The following is a 17,285-nucleotide window of genomic DNA, read 5'->3' on the forward strand; positions in this document are numbered from 1 at the left end:
CAAAAAAAAACCAAGCTGCCATCGGGCCATGTGGTGATCAACCGTGTATTGATTAAATGATTCTTGAATAACTATTTTTCGAATTTGAACTTCTCATTCTCAAATTGGCGAACCTTCACCGGAAATTGTCAAGAGTTGTCAACTGTTTTTACGGTCACTTATTTTCGGTATAAGCTAAATACCATAAAAGAAAAATTTTCAAAAAAAAAATCATTTTATTAGAATAATAAATAATTTTCAACAAGAAACATTTTATGCGAAAACAAACTAATTATAATTGTGCTCAAAGTCAATTAATTGGAAAAATAAAAACTTCCTTGCAGCTTCTTTGTGGTGGGTTTGGTATAAATCAAAACCCACAAAGCAAGAAAAAGTCCAGAGAAATAGGGCCAAGTCCAATAAAGGACAAGTCTAGCCGTATTCAAAGAAAAAGTGTTTGCACCATCTAAACGCTGCCCGGTCGCGTCTTTGCTTCACCGTCAAGGACGCCTCCAATGGTTTCTAGACGAGCTCTTACTCATCTATATATAGTCTCTGTGTAGGCTTCACATTTTCATCAAACCCATACAAACAACACAAAGAGAGAAAGAATGGAAAAGTTCATCAGTTTTGTGGTTGTTTTGGGTTTTGCCGCTGCAATGCTTTTACAATGCGCGGCAGCGCAAACAGTGCATGTGGTGGGAGATAGCTCCGGTTGGGTTGTTCCACAAGGTGGCGCCGCCACTTATCAGACTTGGGCTGCCAACAATAACTTCGTCGTTGGTGATATTCTAAGTAAGATTTCTCTGTCTAGGTGCTTGGAAATTATTTTATAAAAATCAAGTGGGAGAAATAAGAGGAAATTATTATTTTTTTTTATATATATTTTATTTTTATATGTATTAAGTATTTGATTTTATCTTCCTCCACTGCAGTGTTCAACTTCGTCACAGAGCAGCACGACGTCGTTCAAGTACCAAAAGAATCCTTCGACTCCTGCACCTCAGCCAACCCCATTGGCGAAACCATCACCACCGGCCCCACTAACATCACTCTTTCCGACGCTGGCAACCACTATTACATCTGCACCATCGGCCAGCACTGCCAGCTTGGTCAGAAATTAGCCATTACCGTCTCCGGCTCTCCGGGTGCCGCCGCCCCGTCTACACCGATGCAGCCTGACTCTTCATCGTCTGGTGTCTTTGCTAGTTTCTTGGTCTCCTTGTTGTCCATTCTCGCTGGTTTCCTTTTCTAAGGAAGAAGATCGATCAGGGGAGGCCATGGGATTTTATAGTCGATACATTTTGCGTTTTTATTTGTTATGTGTTTTTTTTTTTTTTTTTGCTCGATTGATTTTTGTAACTGGTCTTATCGTCATATATGTATCCAAAACATTTCCTTAATGTCGAATAGTCAATTATCAAATTTATCTCTAAGGCATGATACGTATGTTTATTAATTAAACAACAAAATTACAAATACACAAATTGCGTTACATAATTTTTTACCGCCTCGAATTTTTCATCACTTTTCCAATCAAACCGTTAAACTTTAAAAAATGTCAATATAGGGTTAGCATCTTTTTAAGAATTTGCAATGCCAACCTTCGCATTCAAGTTCAATGTTAAATCTTAACGGAGAAATTAAGTAAAATCCCCAAATACCCCCATCAAATTTAAGGTATTTTGGAATTTTATAAAATTCCTGACCTTTTTCCAAAAAGTTTAATGAACAATTTATGTCAGGGTTTTAGGGGTGTGTTTACTTACTCTTGATTAATGAAGAGCAATTTTTATTTATTTCTTAAAATATAAAGCATCACTGCAAACAATAAAATTAATGCTTTGTTCAAGAAAAATATCATTATACTTTAATTTATAAAGAGAGATTGCTCTTTTGAAAACTAGCTATTTCATTCTTTCATCGAAATTATTTAACCTTAATCCACTTACATGACATCACATCACATCATATGCCTTTGCAGGATATCTTTAAAATCCAACTATGCTTTATTCAAAATCCTGATTTCTATTAAAGAGGCCCAATTTCGTGACTTTTTCCTTTATCTTAAAATCATACCCTTTACTTCCAGTTAGGGGTCTAATAATAGAGGTATTTTAGGATTAAAATACCTTAAGATAATATGTTATCTTTATAGATAACATTAGATTAGGAATTATAATTTAAATATTAGAGATAAGTATTATTATTAGAGTAGTTTATTTTACTTAGTCTTTTATTTTTTCTATGCATTGTAATTGTCTATTTAAAGACATCAAGCTCATTAATAAAAGAATCAAAGAATTAATCTCAAACCTTGAGTTTGAAAAAAGATTTTTAGGTTTCCTCAAAATCTAAAAAGTCTAGGTTTCATTAAAATCTAATGTCGAGTTTTCCTTAGAACCTAAAATTTAGCCCCGTTACGTATTCCCGTAACACTTACTTTGATGTTTAAATTATTTTGATGAGCAATTAACTTTTTCATTCTTAAACTCGGTTTATCTTCTATGTTCATATGCTCTTAATAATTGTCATATCCAAAAAAGTCCTTGTATTATTAATAGTAAATATATTCTGTCTAGGTCAATGTAAAATTGTCCTCTGCCCAACTCCAAATAGCTGTCCTTCTGTTCCTATATAAAATTGTCATATGTCCAGTCAAAGGTAAATTTGTTCATTGTTTCAAGTCTATATCCGAGTAAATGGTCCGTTGTCAATGTCCGACTAAATTGTACAATGTCCAACGTTCTAGCTCGGTAAATTGTCCTTTGTCTAAAAAGTTTCAAATTCAAATAGCTAGTAATAGCATCTGTCCAAGTGACACTTTTTAGATTACCAAATTATATGAATTAAGGTTGCGTTTGAAATTACGATTTCGAAAGAATAATTTGCATTTTAAAAAAATATCACAAATGTAAGGTATTTGACATTGCAATTTAAAAAGAACTTAATTTAAAATAGGAAAAAAAATAACGTTTTCTATAAGTAAGCTAGGGAGTGCTTATTTGAAAAAGTGCAAATTTAAACCAAAATCACGATTTCGCATAATAAATATTTAATAAAAAAATATTTTTTTTAACATGTTTTACCAAACGCCTTTGCGATTTCAAAAACGCAATTTTAAAAATCGCATTTATTGAAATCATAATACTAAACGGATCCTAAATGATCCAACCTTAAGGTGCGTTTGAGATTGCGATTTCGCAAAAATAATCTACATTTTTGAAAGATATTGCAAAACGTAAGGCGTTCGGCATTGTGATTTAAAAATCACTTAATTTAAAATAGGAAAAAAATCTGCGATTTCAATAAGCAGGCTAGAGGGTGCTTATTTGAAAAAGTGCGAATTTAAACCAAAATCATGAATTCGTATAACAAATATTTAATAAAAACACACTTGTTAACATATTTTACCAAACGTCTTTACTATTTTAAAAAGTAGCGATTTCAAAAATGCTATTTTTAAAATCGAACTTATTAAAACCGTAATCCCAAATTGACTCTTAATAAGGGCTTAGTTCCTTTTTCTTCAGAAATTTCAATACCAATTTTTAACTCACACTTTTGTAGAATTTCAAACGTTAACATCGATTCCGAATTTAAAGGCTCGTTTAGTTTGCGAAATAGACTCCTGGAATAGAATGATTATGGAATAGTTATTCTATTGTTTGGTAAGTGTCTATTCCTAAAAATAATTATTATTGTGAGAATCACTAATCCCTTAACATAGGAGGCTTCCCCAACATATGCCCTTGCATATGGCGGGATGCAGTGACATAATTAGGGGATTAGAGTAGGCCATCGCCCCCATTCCTTAGAAAAAATATTTTAGGTAGTAAAAAAAAATAATAATAATTTATTTAAAGCCCATGGCCCTGCCCAAAAATTTTTTTGGCTCCCCAATTCCCCAGGAAACAAATTTTAGCCCAAAAAGTTTTTTGGCTTACTCCCCCCACTTTTATTTTCATTACCGTAACCCACTCCCCTTCTCTTCTACTATCTCTTTTCTTCATATACCTTGCCCCCAATCAAACTTTCTGGTTCCGTGCGGAACGCCAACCTGATAAAATGTTAAGAGTAGAAACAAAAAGGGTCATTTGTTGTCAGCAAATGCTGGGAATAAATGTAGGAAAGATCCCCAAAAACCCAAAGCCGCCAGAGACAATAACTTGGTAGATCCTGTTAATTTGTTAATTTTATGTTCTTAGATTGTCTGAATTACTCCCTTCGAAGAGGAATTATATGAACCTGTCACCTCAAGGAAGACATCTCAAAGAAGCAGTAAAGGTTGAAGCATCGAAAAGTCATTCAGGGGCAACTTATTATTGTGTTAGATAAGAAAATGAAGTCTCATTTACCAGAAGAAAAGACTTCTTTCAAGGCCCCGAAAAGCTTCAAATTCCAGGAACTCGATCTGGACGTACGTAGTTGGAAATTTAAATCACGATTTCAATATTGGAGGGTGAGAAAGGTTCAAAAGGCCACAAATTTCAAGTGGTCGTTTTTTTTTTCCAAGTCTTGTTTGGAATTAACATCTGTTTACTAGTTGCATACGCATGCAAGTCAAGTCACATATAATTATGCTCAAAGTCAATTAATTGGAAAAATAAAATTTTCCTTTGTAGCTTTTTGGTGTGTGTTTGGTATAAACAAAAACCCACAAGATACGGAAAATACAGAGAAATGGGATTTTAAGAAAAATGAAGAAAAAAAAAAAGAAAAAAGAAAAGTACACTGAGTCTTAGCGGTATCCCGATCGGGTCCTAACTAGGTCTCGACTGGGTCCCAACGCAGTCCCGGTTGGGTCTTGGAGCGAATCCGGTCAAGTCTTGGTGGGTTCCCGGTCAAGTCTCGGTCAGGTTCCAATCAAGTGCCAGTGGGGTCCTGTTCGGGTCTCGGTGTGGTCCTAATTGGGTTCGGCGGGGTCCTGATCAAGTCCTAGCAATGCAATGTCCCAAATCGGGTCTTGGTGACATCCTAGCTGAGTGTATCGATTTGAGAATGAGATGCTTAAATTCGAAAAATTGTATACGCTTTTTAAAAATGGAAACCATTTTTCGAAAATTATAAATGTTTTTTCAGTCAAACTAAAAAATATTTTCCGTTGACTATTATTTTTCGTCTCACCAAACACTCGAAAATACAAAAAAATATTTAAAAAAAATTATTTTATGCCAAAACAAACGGATCTTTCTACTAACATCAATATTCTTTCAACTAATCTATACTCACTGGAATACTATTGGCCAACCAGCAAACAAAGTTGTGCATTTATTATCCTGCTAAAACAATTGTGTTTTGCCATGAATGTGACTAATTAGGTGCGCTAAAAAAATAAATCATATTTCAATAGAATTTTTTTAACCCTACATATCTAATTTCAGTCTCTTAGAACATTTCTTGCAGTCTCACCAAAATCATTTTTAGGTTATTTTGGTATGGCAATTTAGCAAAAATAACTAAAATCATTTATTTTCAGCCTCACCATGTTAACCAAAAATAAATAGTGAGTGAACAGTACTCATACTATCTTTAAGGTGAGTATATTCACTCGCCAAATTATTAAGAAATAATATAAATTTTATCTCTCCATCCGTATTCTTTGAAAAAGTAAACAAAAATAATAAAGAAATATTTGAAAAAAAATATTTAAATAGAATAGTTAAAGTTGATTGTTAAAATAGTGAAATTCCTAAGTGTGCTTTAAAAAAGTGGGTAGTTAAAATAGTTATTTTGGTGAGTAAAATTTGGTGAGGTTCTATGAGCATCTCTAGCAAGAGTTTTCATTTTACTACTCAAAATACAACTTTTTTTATTTTAGTTACTAATTTTTCACTACACACTCCAACAAGAATATCTATTTTAACTATCTACTATAATTAAATATTATTTTTCAGTATTATTTTATTAATTTTTTATCATTTCCGTTTCTTCCCCATAAAAAGAGATAAAGAGAGAAGGAGAGAGAAAAGATTAAAAAAATAAAAAGAAAAGGAAAATATAATAAAATATTACTTACAAGTTGCTACAGTAACTTGTAAATATGAAAGTTTACTGTAGCAGTAGTAGAAAAATCTTCTATTTTACAATATCTGTTAGATCAAGAAAAGTTAACAAAATAGCTAAATTTAATTTAAAAGTTAGTTTAAAAACACTGCTAAAGATGCTTTTATAGTTTAATGGGCCAAGTCCAAAGAAAAGTAGGCAAGTCCACCTTGGTGTTTTCACCTAGGAGTGTAAACGAGCCGAGCTTGAGCGAGTTTCCCTTGTTTGGGCTCGGCTTGTTTAAATTTTACTCGAGCAAAAAAAAAATCGAACTCGAGCTCGAGCTCATAATAAATCGAGCCGAGCCGAGTCCGTTCATGAGCTGGCTCTTATATTTAATTTAATTTTTTTAATTTTTTAATTTATTTTTTTATTATAAATTGAAACTTCAAGTACTCTTAAACACTTTAAGAAGCCAGCTTGCATATGAGCATTTGCTTAATCTAGCTAGCGAAGTATAGAGCTCGAGTCAATACAAAAAGGCACTTGGTTTCGAAGATAAATGATATGCATCATTTTATAATAAAATGATGCTATTAGAAAAAAAAAAAAAAAAAATCATCAATTTTTAATATTAATATGAGAAATTATGTGAATAACTACCTATTCGAGTCTTATACGAACTGCTCACAAACTTGGCCGAGTCGAGCCGAGCTAGCTTCGTTTAATATTCGAGCCAGGATTCGTGTTCACGAAACGCTTCATTTAATATTCGAGTCGAGCACGAACCGAGCTTATGCGAGCCGAGCCCGAGCTCGCTCACGAGCGGCTTGCTCTCTTAACAGCCCTATTTCCACCATCTAAACGCTGCCTGGTCGCGTCTTTGCTTCACCGTCAAGCTAGGACGCGCCTCATTGTTTCTAGACCACCTCGAGCTTACTCATCAAACTTTTCTACACTAATCACAATATATAGTCTCTGTGGAACCTTCACATTTTCCATTTTCGTCAAAGCCATACATACAACACAAAGAGGCATACAAGAAGAACAATATTTGAGATTGTGAGTTTGTTTTGTAAAGAGAATTAATGGAAAAGTTGATCAGTTTTGTGGTTGTTTTGGGTGTTGCTGCTGCAGTTCTTTTACAATGCGCGGCAGCATAAACAGTGCATGTGGTGGAAGATAACTCCGGTTGGGTTGTTCCACCAGGTGGCGCTGCCACATATCAGACTTGGACTGGCAACTATTACTTCGTCGTTGGTGATATTCTAAGTAAGATTTCTCTCCCTAGCTAGCTCTCCTTAATTGTGTACTCCTCGTCTGACGAGGTGAAAATTATTTTATAAAAACCAAATGAGAGAAACTTTCTTTTATTTATTTATTTATATGAATTAAGTATTTGATGTTATCCTCCTCCATCCTCTGCCAGTGTTCAACTTCAGCACAGGGGAGCACGACGTCGTTCAAGTACCAAAAGAATCCTTCGACTCCTGCACCTCAGCCAACCCCACTGGGAACACCATCACCGCCGGCCCCGCTAACATCACTCTTTCTGACGCTGGACCCCACTATTACATCTGCAACGTCGGCCAGGACTGCCAGTTTGGCCAGAAGTTAGCCATTTCCGTCTCCGGCTCTCCAGGTGGCGCCCCTACGCCGACTACTCCACCCTCCACTCAAACTCCTCCCACCACGCCTTCTCCCACATCAGGGACCACCCCTGCTGATTGCACTCCATCTCCCAAGGCCGGCGGACCCACGCAGCCTGACTCTTCATCATCTGGCGTCTTTGCTAGTTTCTTGGTCTCCTTGTTGCCTGTCGCCGCGGCTTTCATTTTCTAATTAAGGAAGAACAGTACTGGAGAGGTTTTATAGTTGATACATTTTGGGAAATGTTATGATTATATATATATATATATATATATTGGATTGAGTTCTGTGCGAAGACAGTGATGTATTATATTGTTTGAGCATACGATCAATAAAGGGATTCAAACTTTTATTTTTTATAAGGAATAAGAATTATAAAATCCATCTAACCAGAGTATACAAAATAGGAAGAGAAATAATGAATTAATAGAAGACTTTATGTTCTATTATTCAACTTGATAAAATAATCTACTTACATGGGTATTTATAGGATACAATTGACTCTTCTAATTTCTTTACATTAACTTAATTCATTTACATTTCATATAACTTTCATGTAACTCCTATGTAAAATTAATAACTCTATAAAAACTAAAAGACATAACCTGTTCAACTCACTCAGTAAATGGTCCCCAAGGGATAGCTCAATCGACTAGAGACCACGTCTTATGAAGCGAAGGTCACTAGTTCGAATCCCTCCTCTCCCCCTCTTGTGAGTACATGTCAAAAAAAAAAACTCACTTAGTAAAAGGGGTGTTAACCCGGTTCCGGTTACCAATTATTGGCTAAAACTGCTAACCAAAACAGAGATATTAGGTTATTGAATTTAGAAAACCGAATCCAGTAACCAACTACCGATTTCCTGGTTATGTAATAACCCCTAGTTACCAGTTGATATCCGGTTATCCGGATCAGTAATTGGGTTTTCAAAAATTTGGGCATTTTATTTTGGGTATTTGGCCTACTTTTTGAGCTTAATATAGTCTTTTTTTGCCATTTTAAAAAACAATTAGAGCTTTTTTGGCCCAATAAGTTAGGCTTTGTTATAGTTATTCAAAAACTTTCATACTACATTTTAAAAGTGGCCTAAAAATTTATTTTAAAAACTTTCATAATACATGAGATTAAACACTAAATATTTACTACTACAACCCAAAGAAAACAATAAATATATATATAAACACTAAAGTAAAATACATTTAGGAGCACTTACAACCTAAAGTAAAAATGTAAACGCTCGTTTTTAAAAAGAATATATCACAGACTCACAATATTACTTATTAGTTAATAGTTATCATCAGACAATAGATATGATATATCATATATCACTTACCATATATATATATATACACACACGCGGGGTTACCGAACCTTACTGGTTATTTCCAACAACTTTTAAAAGCGGTTGGCCAGTTACTAATTGGTAGCCAATAACCGGTTAGTGGCCGGTTATAACCGGTTGTGTTGAGACCCCTACTTAGCAACATAAGAGAATATGAAATGAAAAGATTCAACTAAATGTTATTAAAATTAAGTTTATTGTTCAACAACTAGGGGATATCAAATAAAATTTTACAACAATAATAATAATCTCAAGCCACCAAAGCAATAAATCTTTCACAAAATCAACATAAGAATTTTTTTGACAATGTGGAAACCAGCCATTTAACCACATCAAAGATAAAATCACTACAGGACAGCCAAACCCAGGAATTTAGGCACTATAAAATATCAAAATATTGTCATAGACACTTGCATGCAACTTCTTGTAATGCTAAGACTCTCTACGTCAACAAGCCCCTTGTTGGCCAATCTTCTATACGTTTGAGTGCGTCTAGTGATTTGCTTGCAAGTCTTATTGGCCTCAATAACCGTCAATCCATCAAATTGGCATGAGTGTTGGATTTGACTCTCCCGATTGACTCGTTAAGTTGACTGCACCAGAGACTCCCTAGCCAAATGTTGTGACAGAGAGAATATAACTCTTTTAAAAGATTGTAAGGGCTATGACAAGCTTTGCTACTCTTTTAAAGAAGGAATAAAACCTTAGGGGTTAACCCTAGCGAAGATCAAGTGAGGATCCCGTCAAGAGTTTTGGCCGATCTCAATACCTGCTATGGCAAAGCAGAGCAACATGCCAACAAGAAAAAGGGGTATGGCGTGACTAAAAGAAATGATTTTCCCTTGATTATTTTAGGAGTATCATATTGTCTATTTATAATACACACAAATACATGAGATGGGTCTGCAGTGTACATAGCAATTTAAAATCTATGGAAACTATTTATGGTGTGAATATACAAGTATGGAAGCAGACGTTGGGTGGAGGCAATGTAAGGAAGGAGCCGTTGGTAGTAATCCAAAGAAGGAGAGAATCAATGTATTCGTTGAGGAGAGGAGATTGACCATGATTGATGTTGTGCTTCATTTTGTGATTGTGGCTTGTCTGGAAGATGAGGTGGAGGATGACTAATCATATTAGTCTTGCTTACAGCCCCCCCGCAAGCTAATGGGGGAAGGAAGCACCATTAAGTTGTCGCGAAGGAAAATAAAGAGAGATGAGGTGAGTCCCTTGGTGAAGATATCCGCAAGTTGGTCGTGAGTAGACATATATTGAACAGAGAGATCTTTATTTAAGACCTCGCGGATAAAATGGTAGTCGACTTCAATATGCTTCGTCCGGGCATGATAAATAGGATTAGATGCTAAGGCTATGGCACCGAGATTGTCATACCAAATGGTAAGGATTGTTGTTAAGGGAACATGAAGGTCCTTAAAGAGCAAGCAGAGCCAATATATTTCAGTAGTAAGCATAGCCAAAGCATGGTACTCGGCTTCAATGGAGGAGCGAGACACAACGGGTTGCTTCTTTGCACACCAAGATATCAAACATGAACCAAAAAAAACTCCCAAACCCGTGGTGGACCGACGATCATCTGGGTTCCCAGCCTAGTCAGAGTCACAAAATGCTGTTCCCTTCAAGTAGCAAAGAACCCGCTTGGCGGTTGTCCAATGGAGCGTGTAGATGTTGACAGAATTGATTGACGGAATAGGCTATGTCGAGTCGAGTAAGAGTGCAGTATTGCAAGGCCCCCACGACCTGTCGATAAATGGTAGGGTCGAGTAGAGGGTCGCCAGCAGATGAAGAAAGTTAGGAGCCAGAGACACACGGAGCTGTATAAGGTTTAGTTCCAACCATACCCGTTTTGTGAAGGAGATCAGTGATTTAGTTGGTTTGCTGTAGGTGTAGCTCAATGCCAGTGCGGATTGCCTCAATGCCCAGAAAGAACGTCAAGTCCCCAAGGTCCTTTAGTGGAAATTCGTGTTGGAGTGCACGAATGAGAGAAGAGATGGCTTGCGGATTGTTTCCTATCACTAAGAAAATTAAGAAAATTAAAATACCATGTGAGTGAAATACAAAGAGGGATGAATCAACTAAGGAACCCGAAAATTCAAGCTGGTGTAAAGATAGAGAGAATCGATTGAACCATGTCAGAGGTGCTTGCTTGAGGCTATATAAGGCTTTATGAAGTTTGCAGACAAAGGTAGGGTGACTAGGATCCACAAATCCTTGGGGTTGTTCCATATACATATCCTCAGTGAGTGTACCATGCAAAAATGCTTTGGATACATCTAGTTGCTTGATTTTCCAGTCATGTTGGACTGCAATAGCTAGTACAAGGCAAATAGTAGCTAATTTGACGATTGGACTGAATGTCTCGGTGTAGTCAATCCCACTTCACTGATCAAATCCTTTGGCCACAAGGCAGGCTTTAAATCTATCAATTGTGCCATCAGGTTTTCTTTTAATTTTATAACCCCATTTGTTTCTAATGAGGTTTTGACGTGGAGGCCTTGGGCATAAACTCCAAGTGCCATTTTTTATATGAGCTTCATATTCCTGCTGCATCACCAAATGCCATTTAGGCGTTAAGGTGGCTTGGCTAAAACGTGTGGGTTCAATCTCTGGAGAAACAATGCTAAGAGCTTGAAAGGGATGTTTGGTACAGTAGTAAAGAGTGTAATCTGGGAAGTGTTTTGGTTTAATGGAGCCAGTGTGGGACCTAGTGGTCATAGGATGTTGAGATTGAATGGACAGGGTTGGATTCGCAAGTGGGAGTGGGGTAGGTTGTGGGTGGGTCTTCTACGTTGTCACTAGATTGTGGCATGGAGGGAGAGAGATGTGGTGTGGAGTCAATGGTGAGGTGAGCTGCTTCGACGACTACACCTGGGGAACTAAAGGGAGAGGGACTTGGTGTGGACTGAGGAGCCGAATTGGGGGAGTTTGGGTCCATGGGTTGGGCAACATTGGGAGGCGTGGTGGAATTGGATGAGGTATTTAAATTCAAATCAAACTCAGGGAGGGAGACAAGAGAAGATACCTGGGCTAGAGTAGTCGTGGAAAGGGATGGAGGAGTTGGTCGTGCATCCTTAGTTGGAAAAAATCCTTTATCAAACACAACATGTCGTGATACATAAATCCGTTTAGAAATAGGGTCAAGGCACCTGTAGTCACGTTGATTAGAGTTATAGCCAAGAAAAATGCTCATTTTACTACGAAAACTAAGTTGATGAGTTGAGTATGGTTGTAATAAGGAATAACAAGCACACCCAAACATTCGTAAAATAGAATAATTAGGTTCCTTTTGAAATAATTTAAAGTATGGAGACACGTGTTTAAAAACAGGTAAAGGTAACCGATTAATTAAGTAAATGACAATTTGAAAAGCATGTATCCAAAAACGAGTTTTTAGATAAGATTGTGCTAAAAGAGAAAGACCAACGTCTATAATATGTCTATGCTTACGTTCAGAAATGTCATTTTGTTAAGGAGTGTATGGGCATGTGATCCTATGATAAATCCCATGTGTTGTTAAAAAAGATGTAAATTGGCGTGATGTGTATTCACCACCCCCATCACTTTGAAATTGTTTGATTTTGCAAGAAAATAAAGTTTCAACAAGATTTTTAAATTGAACAAAATAAGTGAACACATTTGATTTCTGTTGAAGAGGGTACATCCAACTAAATCTAGAATAATCAACGATAAAAATAACATAATATCGATGACCATTGGTGGATATAATTGGTGAGGACCAAACATCAGAATGGATGAGTTCAAGGGATGAAACAGATTCGCGGGTAGATTCAATGAAAGGCAATTTCCCTAATTGACAAGAAGAATAAAAATGAGATTTAACTAAAGTGCCCGAAACACGTAGACTTTGAGATGTGACAAAGCGATGAACAACAGGGTCAGCCAGATGTCCAAGCCTTGAGTACCAAACGTCAAAGGTGGCCTTTATTCCTAAAAAAACGGTGAGTCCACGATATTTATTTAATGAGGTTCTATTTAAGTAGATGGAATACAGGCCAGCTTCACTCGGTCCTTCCAAGAGTATTGCTCCTGTTAGGATGTCCTTAACAAAATAATAAGAACCAATTAGTATGAAGTAACAATGATTATCAATACAAAAGCGATTAATTGATAAAAGATTGGCTGAGACTTTTGGACAATGTAAAATATTTTTCAAGACAATATGTGAAAGAGGAGTTTGAAATGTGGATGAACCTGTATTTTGGATTTGCAATCCATTACCATTACCTACTCCCACAGTTTCATCGCCTTGGAATGGTTGTTGGATAGAGAGATTTTCAAGCTGAGAGATAATATGAGCATTAGCCTCACTGTCTGCAAACCAAGGTTGCTCATCTTCTTGATAGACATTGGATGGTGCCACCATAGTCGCCAGTTGTGCAAGTGGATGTCTGCCTTGATAGGCATAGTCCATCCTGTGATAACAATCCAAGGCACGATGAGTTGATTTGCCACACATTTGGCAAGGTGACCTTGGAGGGTTATCATTGAAAAATTGTTGTGGGAGAAAATTACAGTTTACCCCCCATTGGCACGTTTTTCAATTGAACACTAAAGTTTCAATTTTACAATCCAACCCCATAAAGTTCCAATTTTTTTCAATTCAACCAATATTATCCTAAAATTCCCATATAGACCCTAATTTTTATTTATTTTTTTTATTTTTTATGAAAGAAATAAATAAATTTGGGGTTGCAAAAATGGCCAGATGGCCAAAGAGTCACCACGAATATTTTTTAAAATTTTTTATAAAAAATAAAAAAATAAAAATTATGGGCAATATGAGAAGTTTTGGATACATGCAATTGGTCAAATTGTAAAAATTTGAAACTTTGGAGGGGTGAATTGCAAAAATTGAAACTTTGGTGTTCGAATTGAATAACGTTGTCAACTTTGGGAGAGTAAACTGTAATTTTCCCTTGTTGTGGGCTAGAACCTCCATTGAAAAATCATTGTGGGTTGAAACCTTATTGTGGAGGATTAAATTGGTGCTATTGGTGCGCAAATCGGTGTTGTGGAAAATTGATGGACTGTTGCTGACTTGAACGACGTTGCAGTGGAGAGTATGGACGTTGTTGATGTCATTGCCCATTGAAGTGGTTTTGAAAATTCCCTCTAGGATGTCCGGGGCGTTGTTGGTTGAATCTTGGTGGCCCACTATATTTCTTCTTCCCATATGAAGAGCTTGCTCCTTGTTTTTTAGGGAAGAAAGCCAAATTGCCAGTGTCGGATGGCATGGTGGAATTTTTATTTTCAATCAAAATTTCATAATTCAATAATTCAGCCTGAAAATCTTCAAATGGTATGCACTTATCCCTTGTAGAAAGGAATATGATGTGACAACCTTATTATATAAACAATTTAAACCATTAAGGATAAAAAGAAATAAGATCATCATCATCAATTTGATTTCCTATGACTGTTAATTGATCAACCAAGGATTTAGATGCACGAAGATATTCTGTGCAGTTTTGTGTACCCTGCTGCAAAGTTTGAAGCTTTCGCTTGACATGATTAACCCTTGAGCGCGATTTTGATGCAAATCTGTTGGCAAGATGAGTCCACACTTGGCGCAGTAGTAAACCCATAAATTGTTGCCAATATGTTTTCTACCAAGGTGGCATTGATAAAACTGACGATAGATTGATCATTCTTTTTGTTGGAAATAAATTTAGATGGTGCACAAATTCTCATTGATATAAAATAATTACAATATGAAAATTAACAATAAAATAAATAAGTTCCAAGAGATGAAAATAAAGTATGGAAAGATCTCACAATGTTATAAAATCATGCAAGAGCGTTGTCCTTAATGGTTGATTCGTGCCTCCCGGAATGTATAACTCGGTGCGATTGGATCCTTTGACACGCAACCTCCTAGGATTAGACTATAGTGTCTACCTTTGTTAATGATGCACTTCTAATAACAAAGAGTAATAGAACAACCCAATTGTCAATGTGAATGAGGGACTTCGAAATATATATATATATATATATATATATATATATATATATAAGTGTTGTGCCTTATATAAACAAAACATAGAACCAATCTTATGACCAAATGGTCATAATAAACATAAATGCCATAAAAGCCTGTTAATGGACAAAAGCTTGGTCAACGGACTCAACACTATTTTTTTGAAGCAACGGTCAAATTATAGAAAACTAAATTAAAGTGATTTTATTTTTCCATAAAACTATTTTAATACTCAAACAGTAATAAATATTAATAATAAACCATAACTAAATAATAAAGATTGTTTGTAAACAATATTAATGTCCAAACCGTTATAAACAAAATTGGTTAAAGATATTTTTATTTCTCATAAAAACTCATGAAAATAATAACATCAAATAATAAAACGGTTTCAAAGTACTGAAAAATGAATGTTTGTAACACATATTACAACAATCTCCCACATGTTACAAACATTGGAATAAGAGGAAATTGAAAGTATGCATCAATGTGGTACCCAAAGGTTTTAACCACACCTAGGATAAATAGGTAAGAACTTAATGAATCGTGGTAAAGTTAAACTCTTTTAACCATATTCACAAGTTAATCAAACTTGTCATCCACATAACTTTCTCTAAAAACAAAAGCTTAAATCAAATCAAATAAACAAAAATTGGGTTCTTCTATAGCCGGTTGGTGCCTTATACAGGCCATGCGCCTTTGGGTTTCATGAGTGCTCTAGAGACTTGCCAAATTCTCATAGGAAGCGGCACCACCTTTACACTCACATAGGTGATATCCATCAAGAATGTGTGCAGAGAACACTCCATCCCAACAAGTAGGAACTATGGACCCATTAAGAGTTTTAAACTCATCCTTACTCACTCTGCATCTTTTGTTGTTATACCATAAAATGGCTTTCATAAGCGCTCTAAAGACCTACCTAAGTCTTATAGGAGATAGCACCTCCACACTCATATAGGTAGTATCCATCAAGAGTGTGTGCAGGAACACCCCATCCCAACAGGTAGGGACTATAGACCCATTAAGAGCTTTAATCTCATCCTTATCACTCTACATCTTGTATTGTCTTACACCATAGGGATGGCCTCATCACTAACTTCTTAACAAAATAGTTAATAAACATAAATTGACAGTACCATACCTCATTTCACTTGTGATTTTGTTTTCCATTAAACATCATTCATGGGATCTCCAATCATAGAGGTTGGGTATCAATCACAGTGTCATGATTTGGGTATCAGTCCTATCCCCCTCGATGCTTCTCTCACTAGCCTTCTTGCTAGTGGCATGGTCAAAGAATCTACAGAATTCTTTTATGACCTCACAAAGTCCATAGATATTACACCGGTCTCAATAAGCTGCTTCACAATATTGTGCACTTTCTCATTATAAATTCTTTGTTCTTTGCTCGAGCTATGGCATCCTGTCAATCACAATGAAAACGCAGGTGTAACTAAATTAGCATATAAAAGCAAATTAATTTATCAATAGGCTCATGGGCCATTTATCTTCAGTTCCTACCTTCTTCAATGCAACTAACTCTGACTCCATAGTAAACCTTGCCATGCAAGTCTGTTTTGAGGATTTCAAGAGATAGTTCCTCCAGCCAAAGTAAACACATAATAGCCATTAGTAGGCTTTGCTTATTTGAATCAATAATACAGTTATATCATAATATCCTTTCAATATAGCAGGATAATCACAATATGACAAACCAAAATTAATTGTACCCTTTAAGAATCTCAACAATTTAGAGAAAGCATCACAATGCTCAATACCATGATTATGAGTATATCTACTCAATTTGCTAACAATATATGAAATAATAGGGCATGTCCAATTTGTCAAAATATCGAGCTACCAATGATTTGTGCATATTTTTCCTTGCAATACACCATCATCGTGATTCTTAACCAAATGTATTTTCGAATCATATGATGAAGACATAGGTGGATAATCAAAGTGCCCAAATCTTTTAAGCATCTTTTCAATACAATATGTATGAGATAAACTAATGCAATCATTATCTCTATTAACCTTAATGTCCAACGTGACATTAGCTTTACTATGTCTTTCATATCAAAATTAGATGCAAGAAATAATCTAGTATCGTGCACAACATTAATGCTAGCTAAAATAAAATAAAATAAAATAAGCTAGTCGTCGATATATATATATATATATATATATAAACATATAATGACATATTCATTATTGTATAACTTGATATACATTTACTTGCACAATTAATCAAATATAAATTAGACAACATCACCTTATCAAACTTGTCATGCCATTGTTTGAGCTTGC

At 35.6% G+C, this 17,285-nt stretch overlaps 1 protein-coding gene and 1 pseudogene across 1 annotated transcript; both read left to right on the forward strand.

Moving 5' to 3' along the window:
• The first annotated feature begins 574 nt into the window (after positions 1-574).
• LOC132188512 (mavicyanin-like) lies at positions 575-1,303 on the forward strand. The gene is made up of 2 exons (XM_059602992.1): positions 575-774; positions 915-1,303. Exons 1-2 carry the CDS (start codon positions 591-593, stop codon positions 1,232-1,234), a joined length of 504 nt encoding a protein of 167 aa, XP_059458975.1. The 5' UTR covers positions 575-590; the 3' UTR covers positions 1,235-1,303.
• A 5,749-nt stretch (positions 1,304-7,052) lies between these two features.
• On the forward strand, positions 7,053-7,806 carry LOC132188511 (mavicyanin-like; annotated as a pseudogene).
• Positions 7,807-17,285: the final 9,479 nt, after the last annotated feature.

The sequence above is a fragment of the Corylus avellana genome, chromosome ca7 (genome assembly GCF_901000735.1).
Source record: "Corylus avellana chromosome ca7, CavTom2PMs-1.0".
Classification (NCBI taxonomy): Eukaryota; Viridiplantae; Streptophyta; class Magnoliopsida; order Fagales; family Betulaceae; genus Corylus; species Corylus avellana.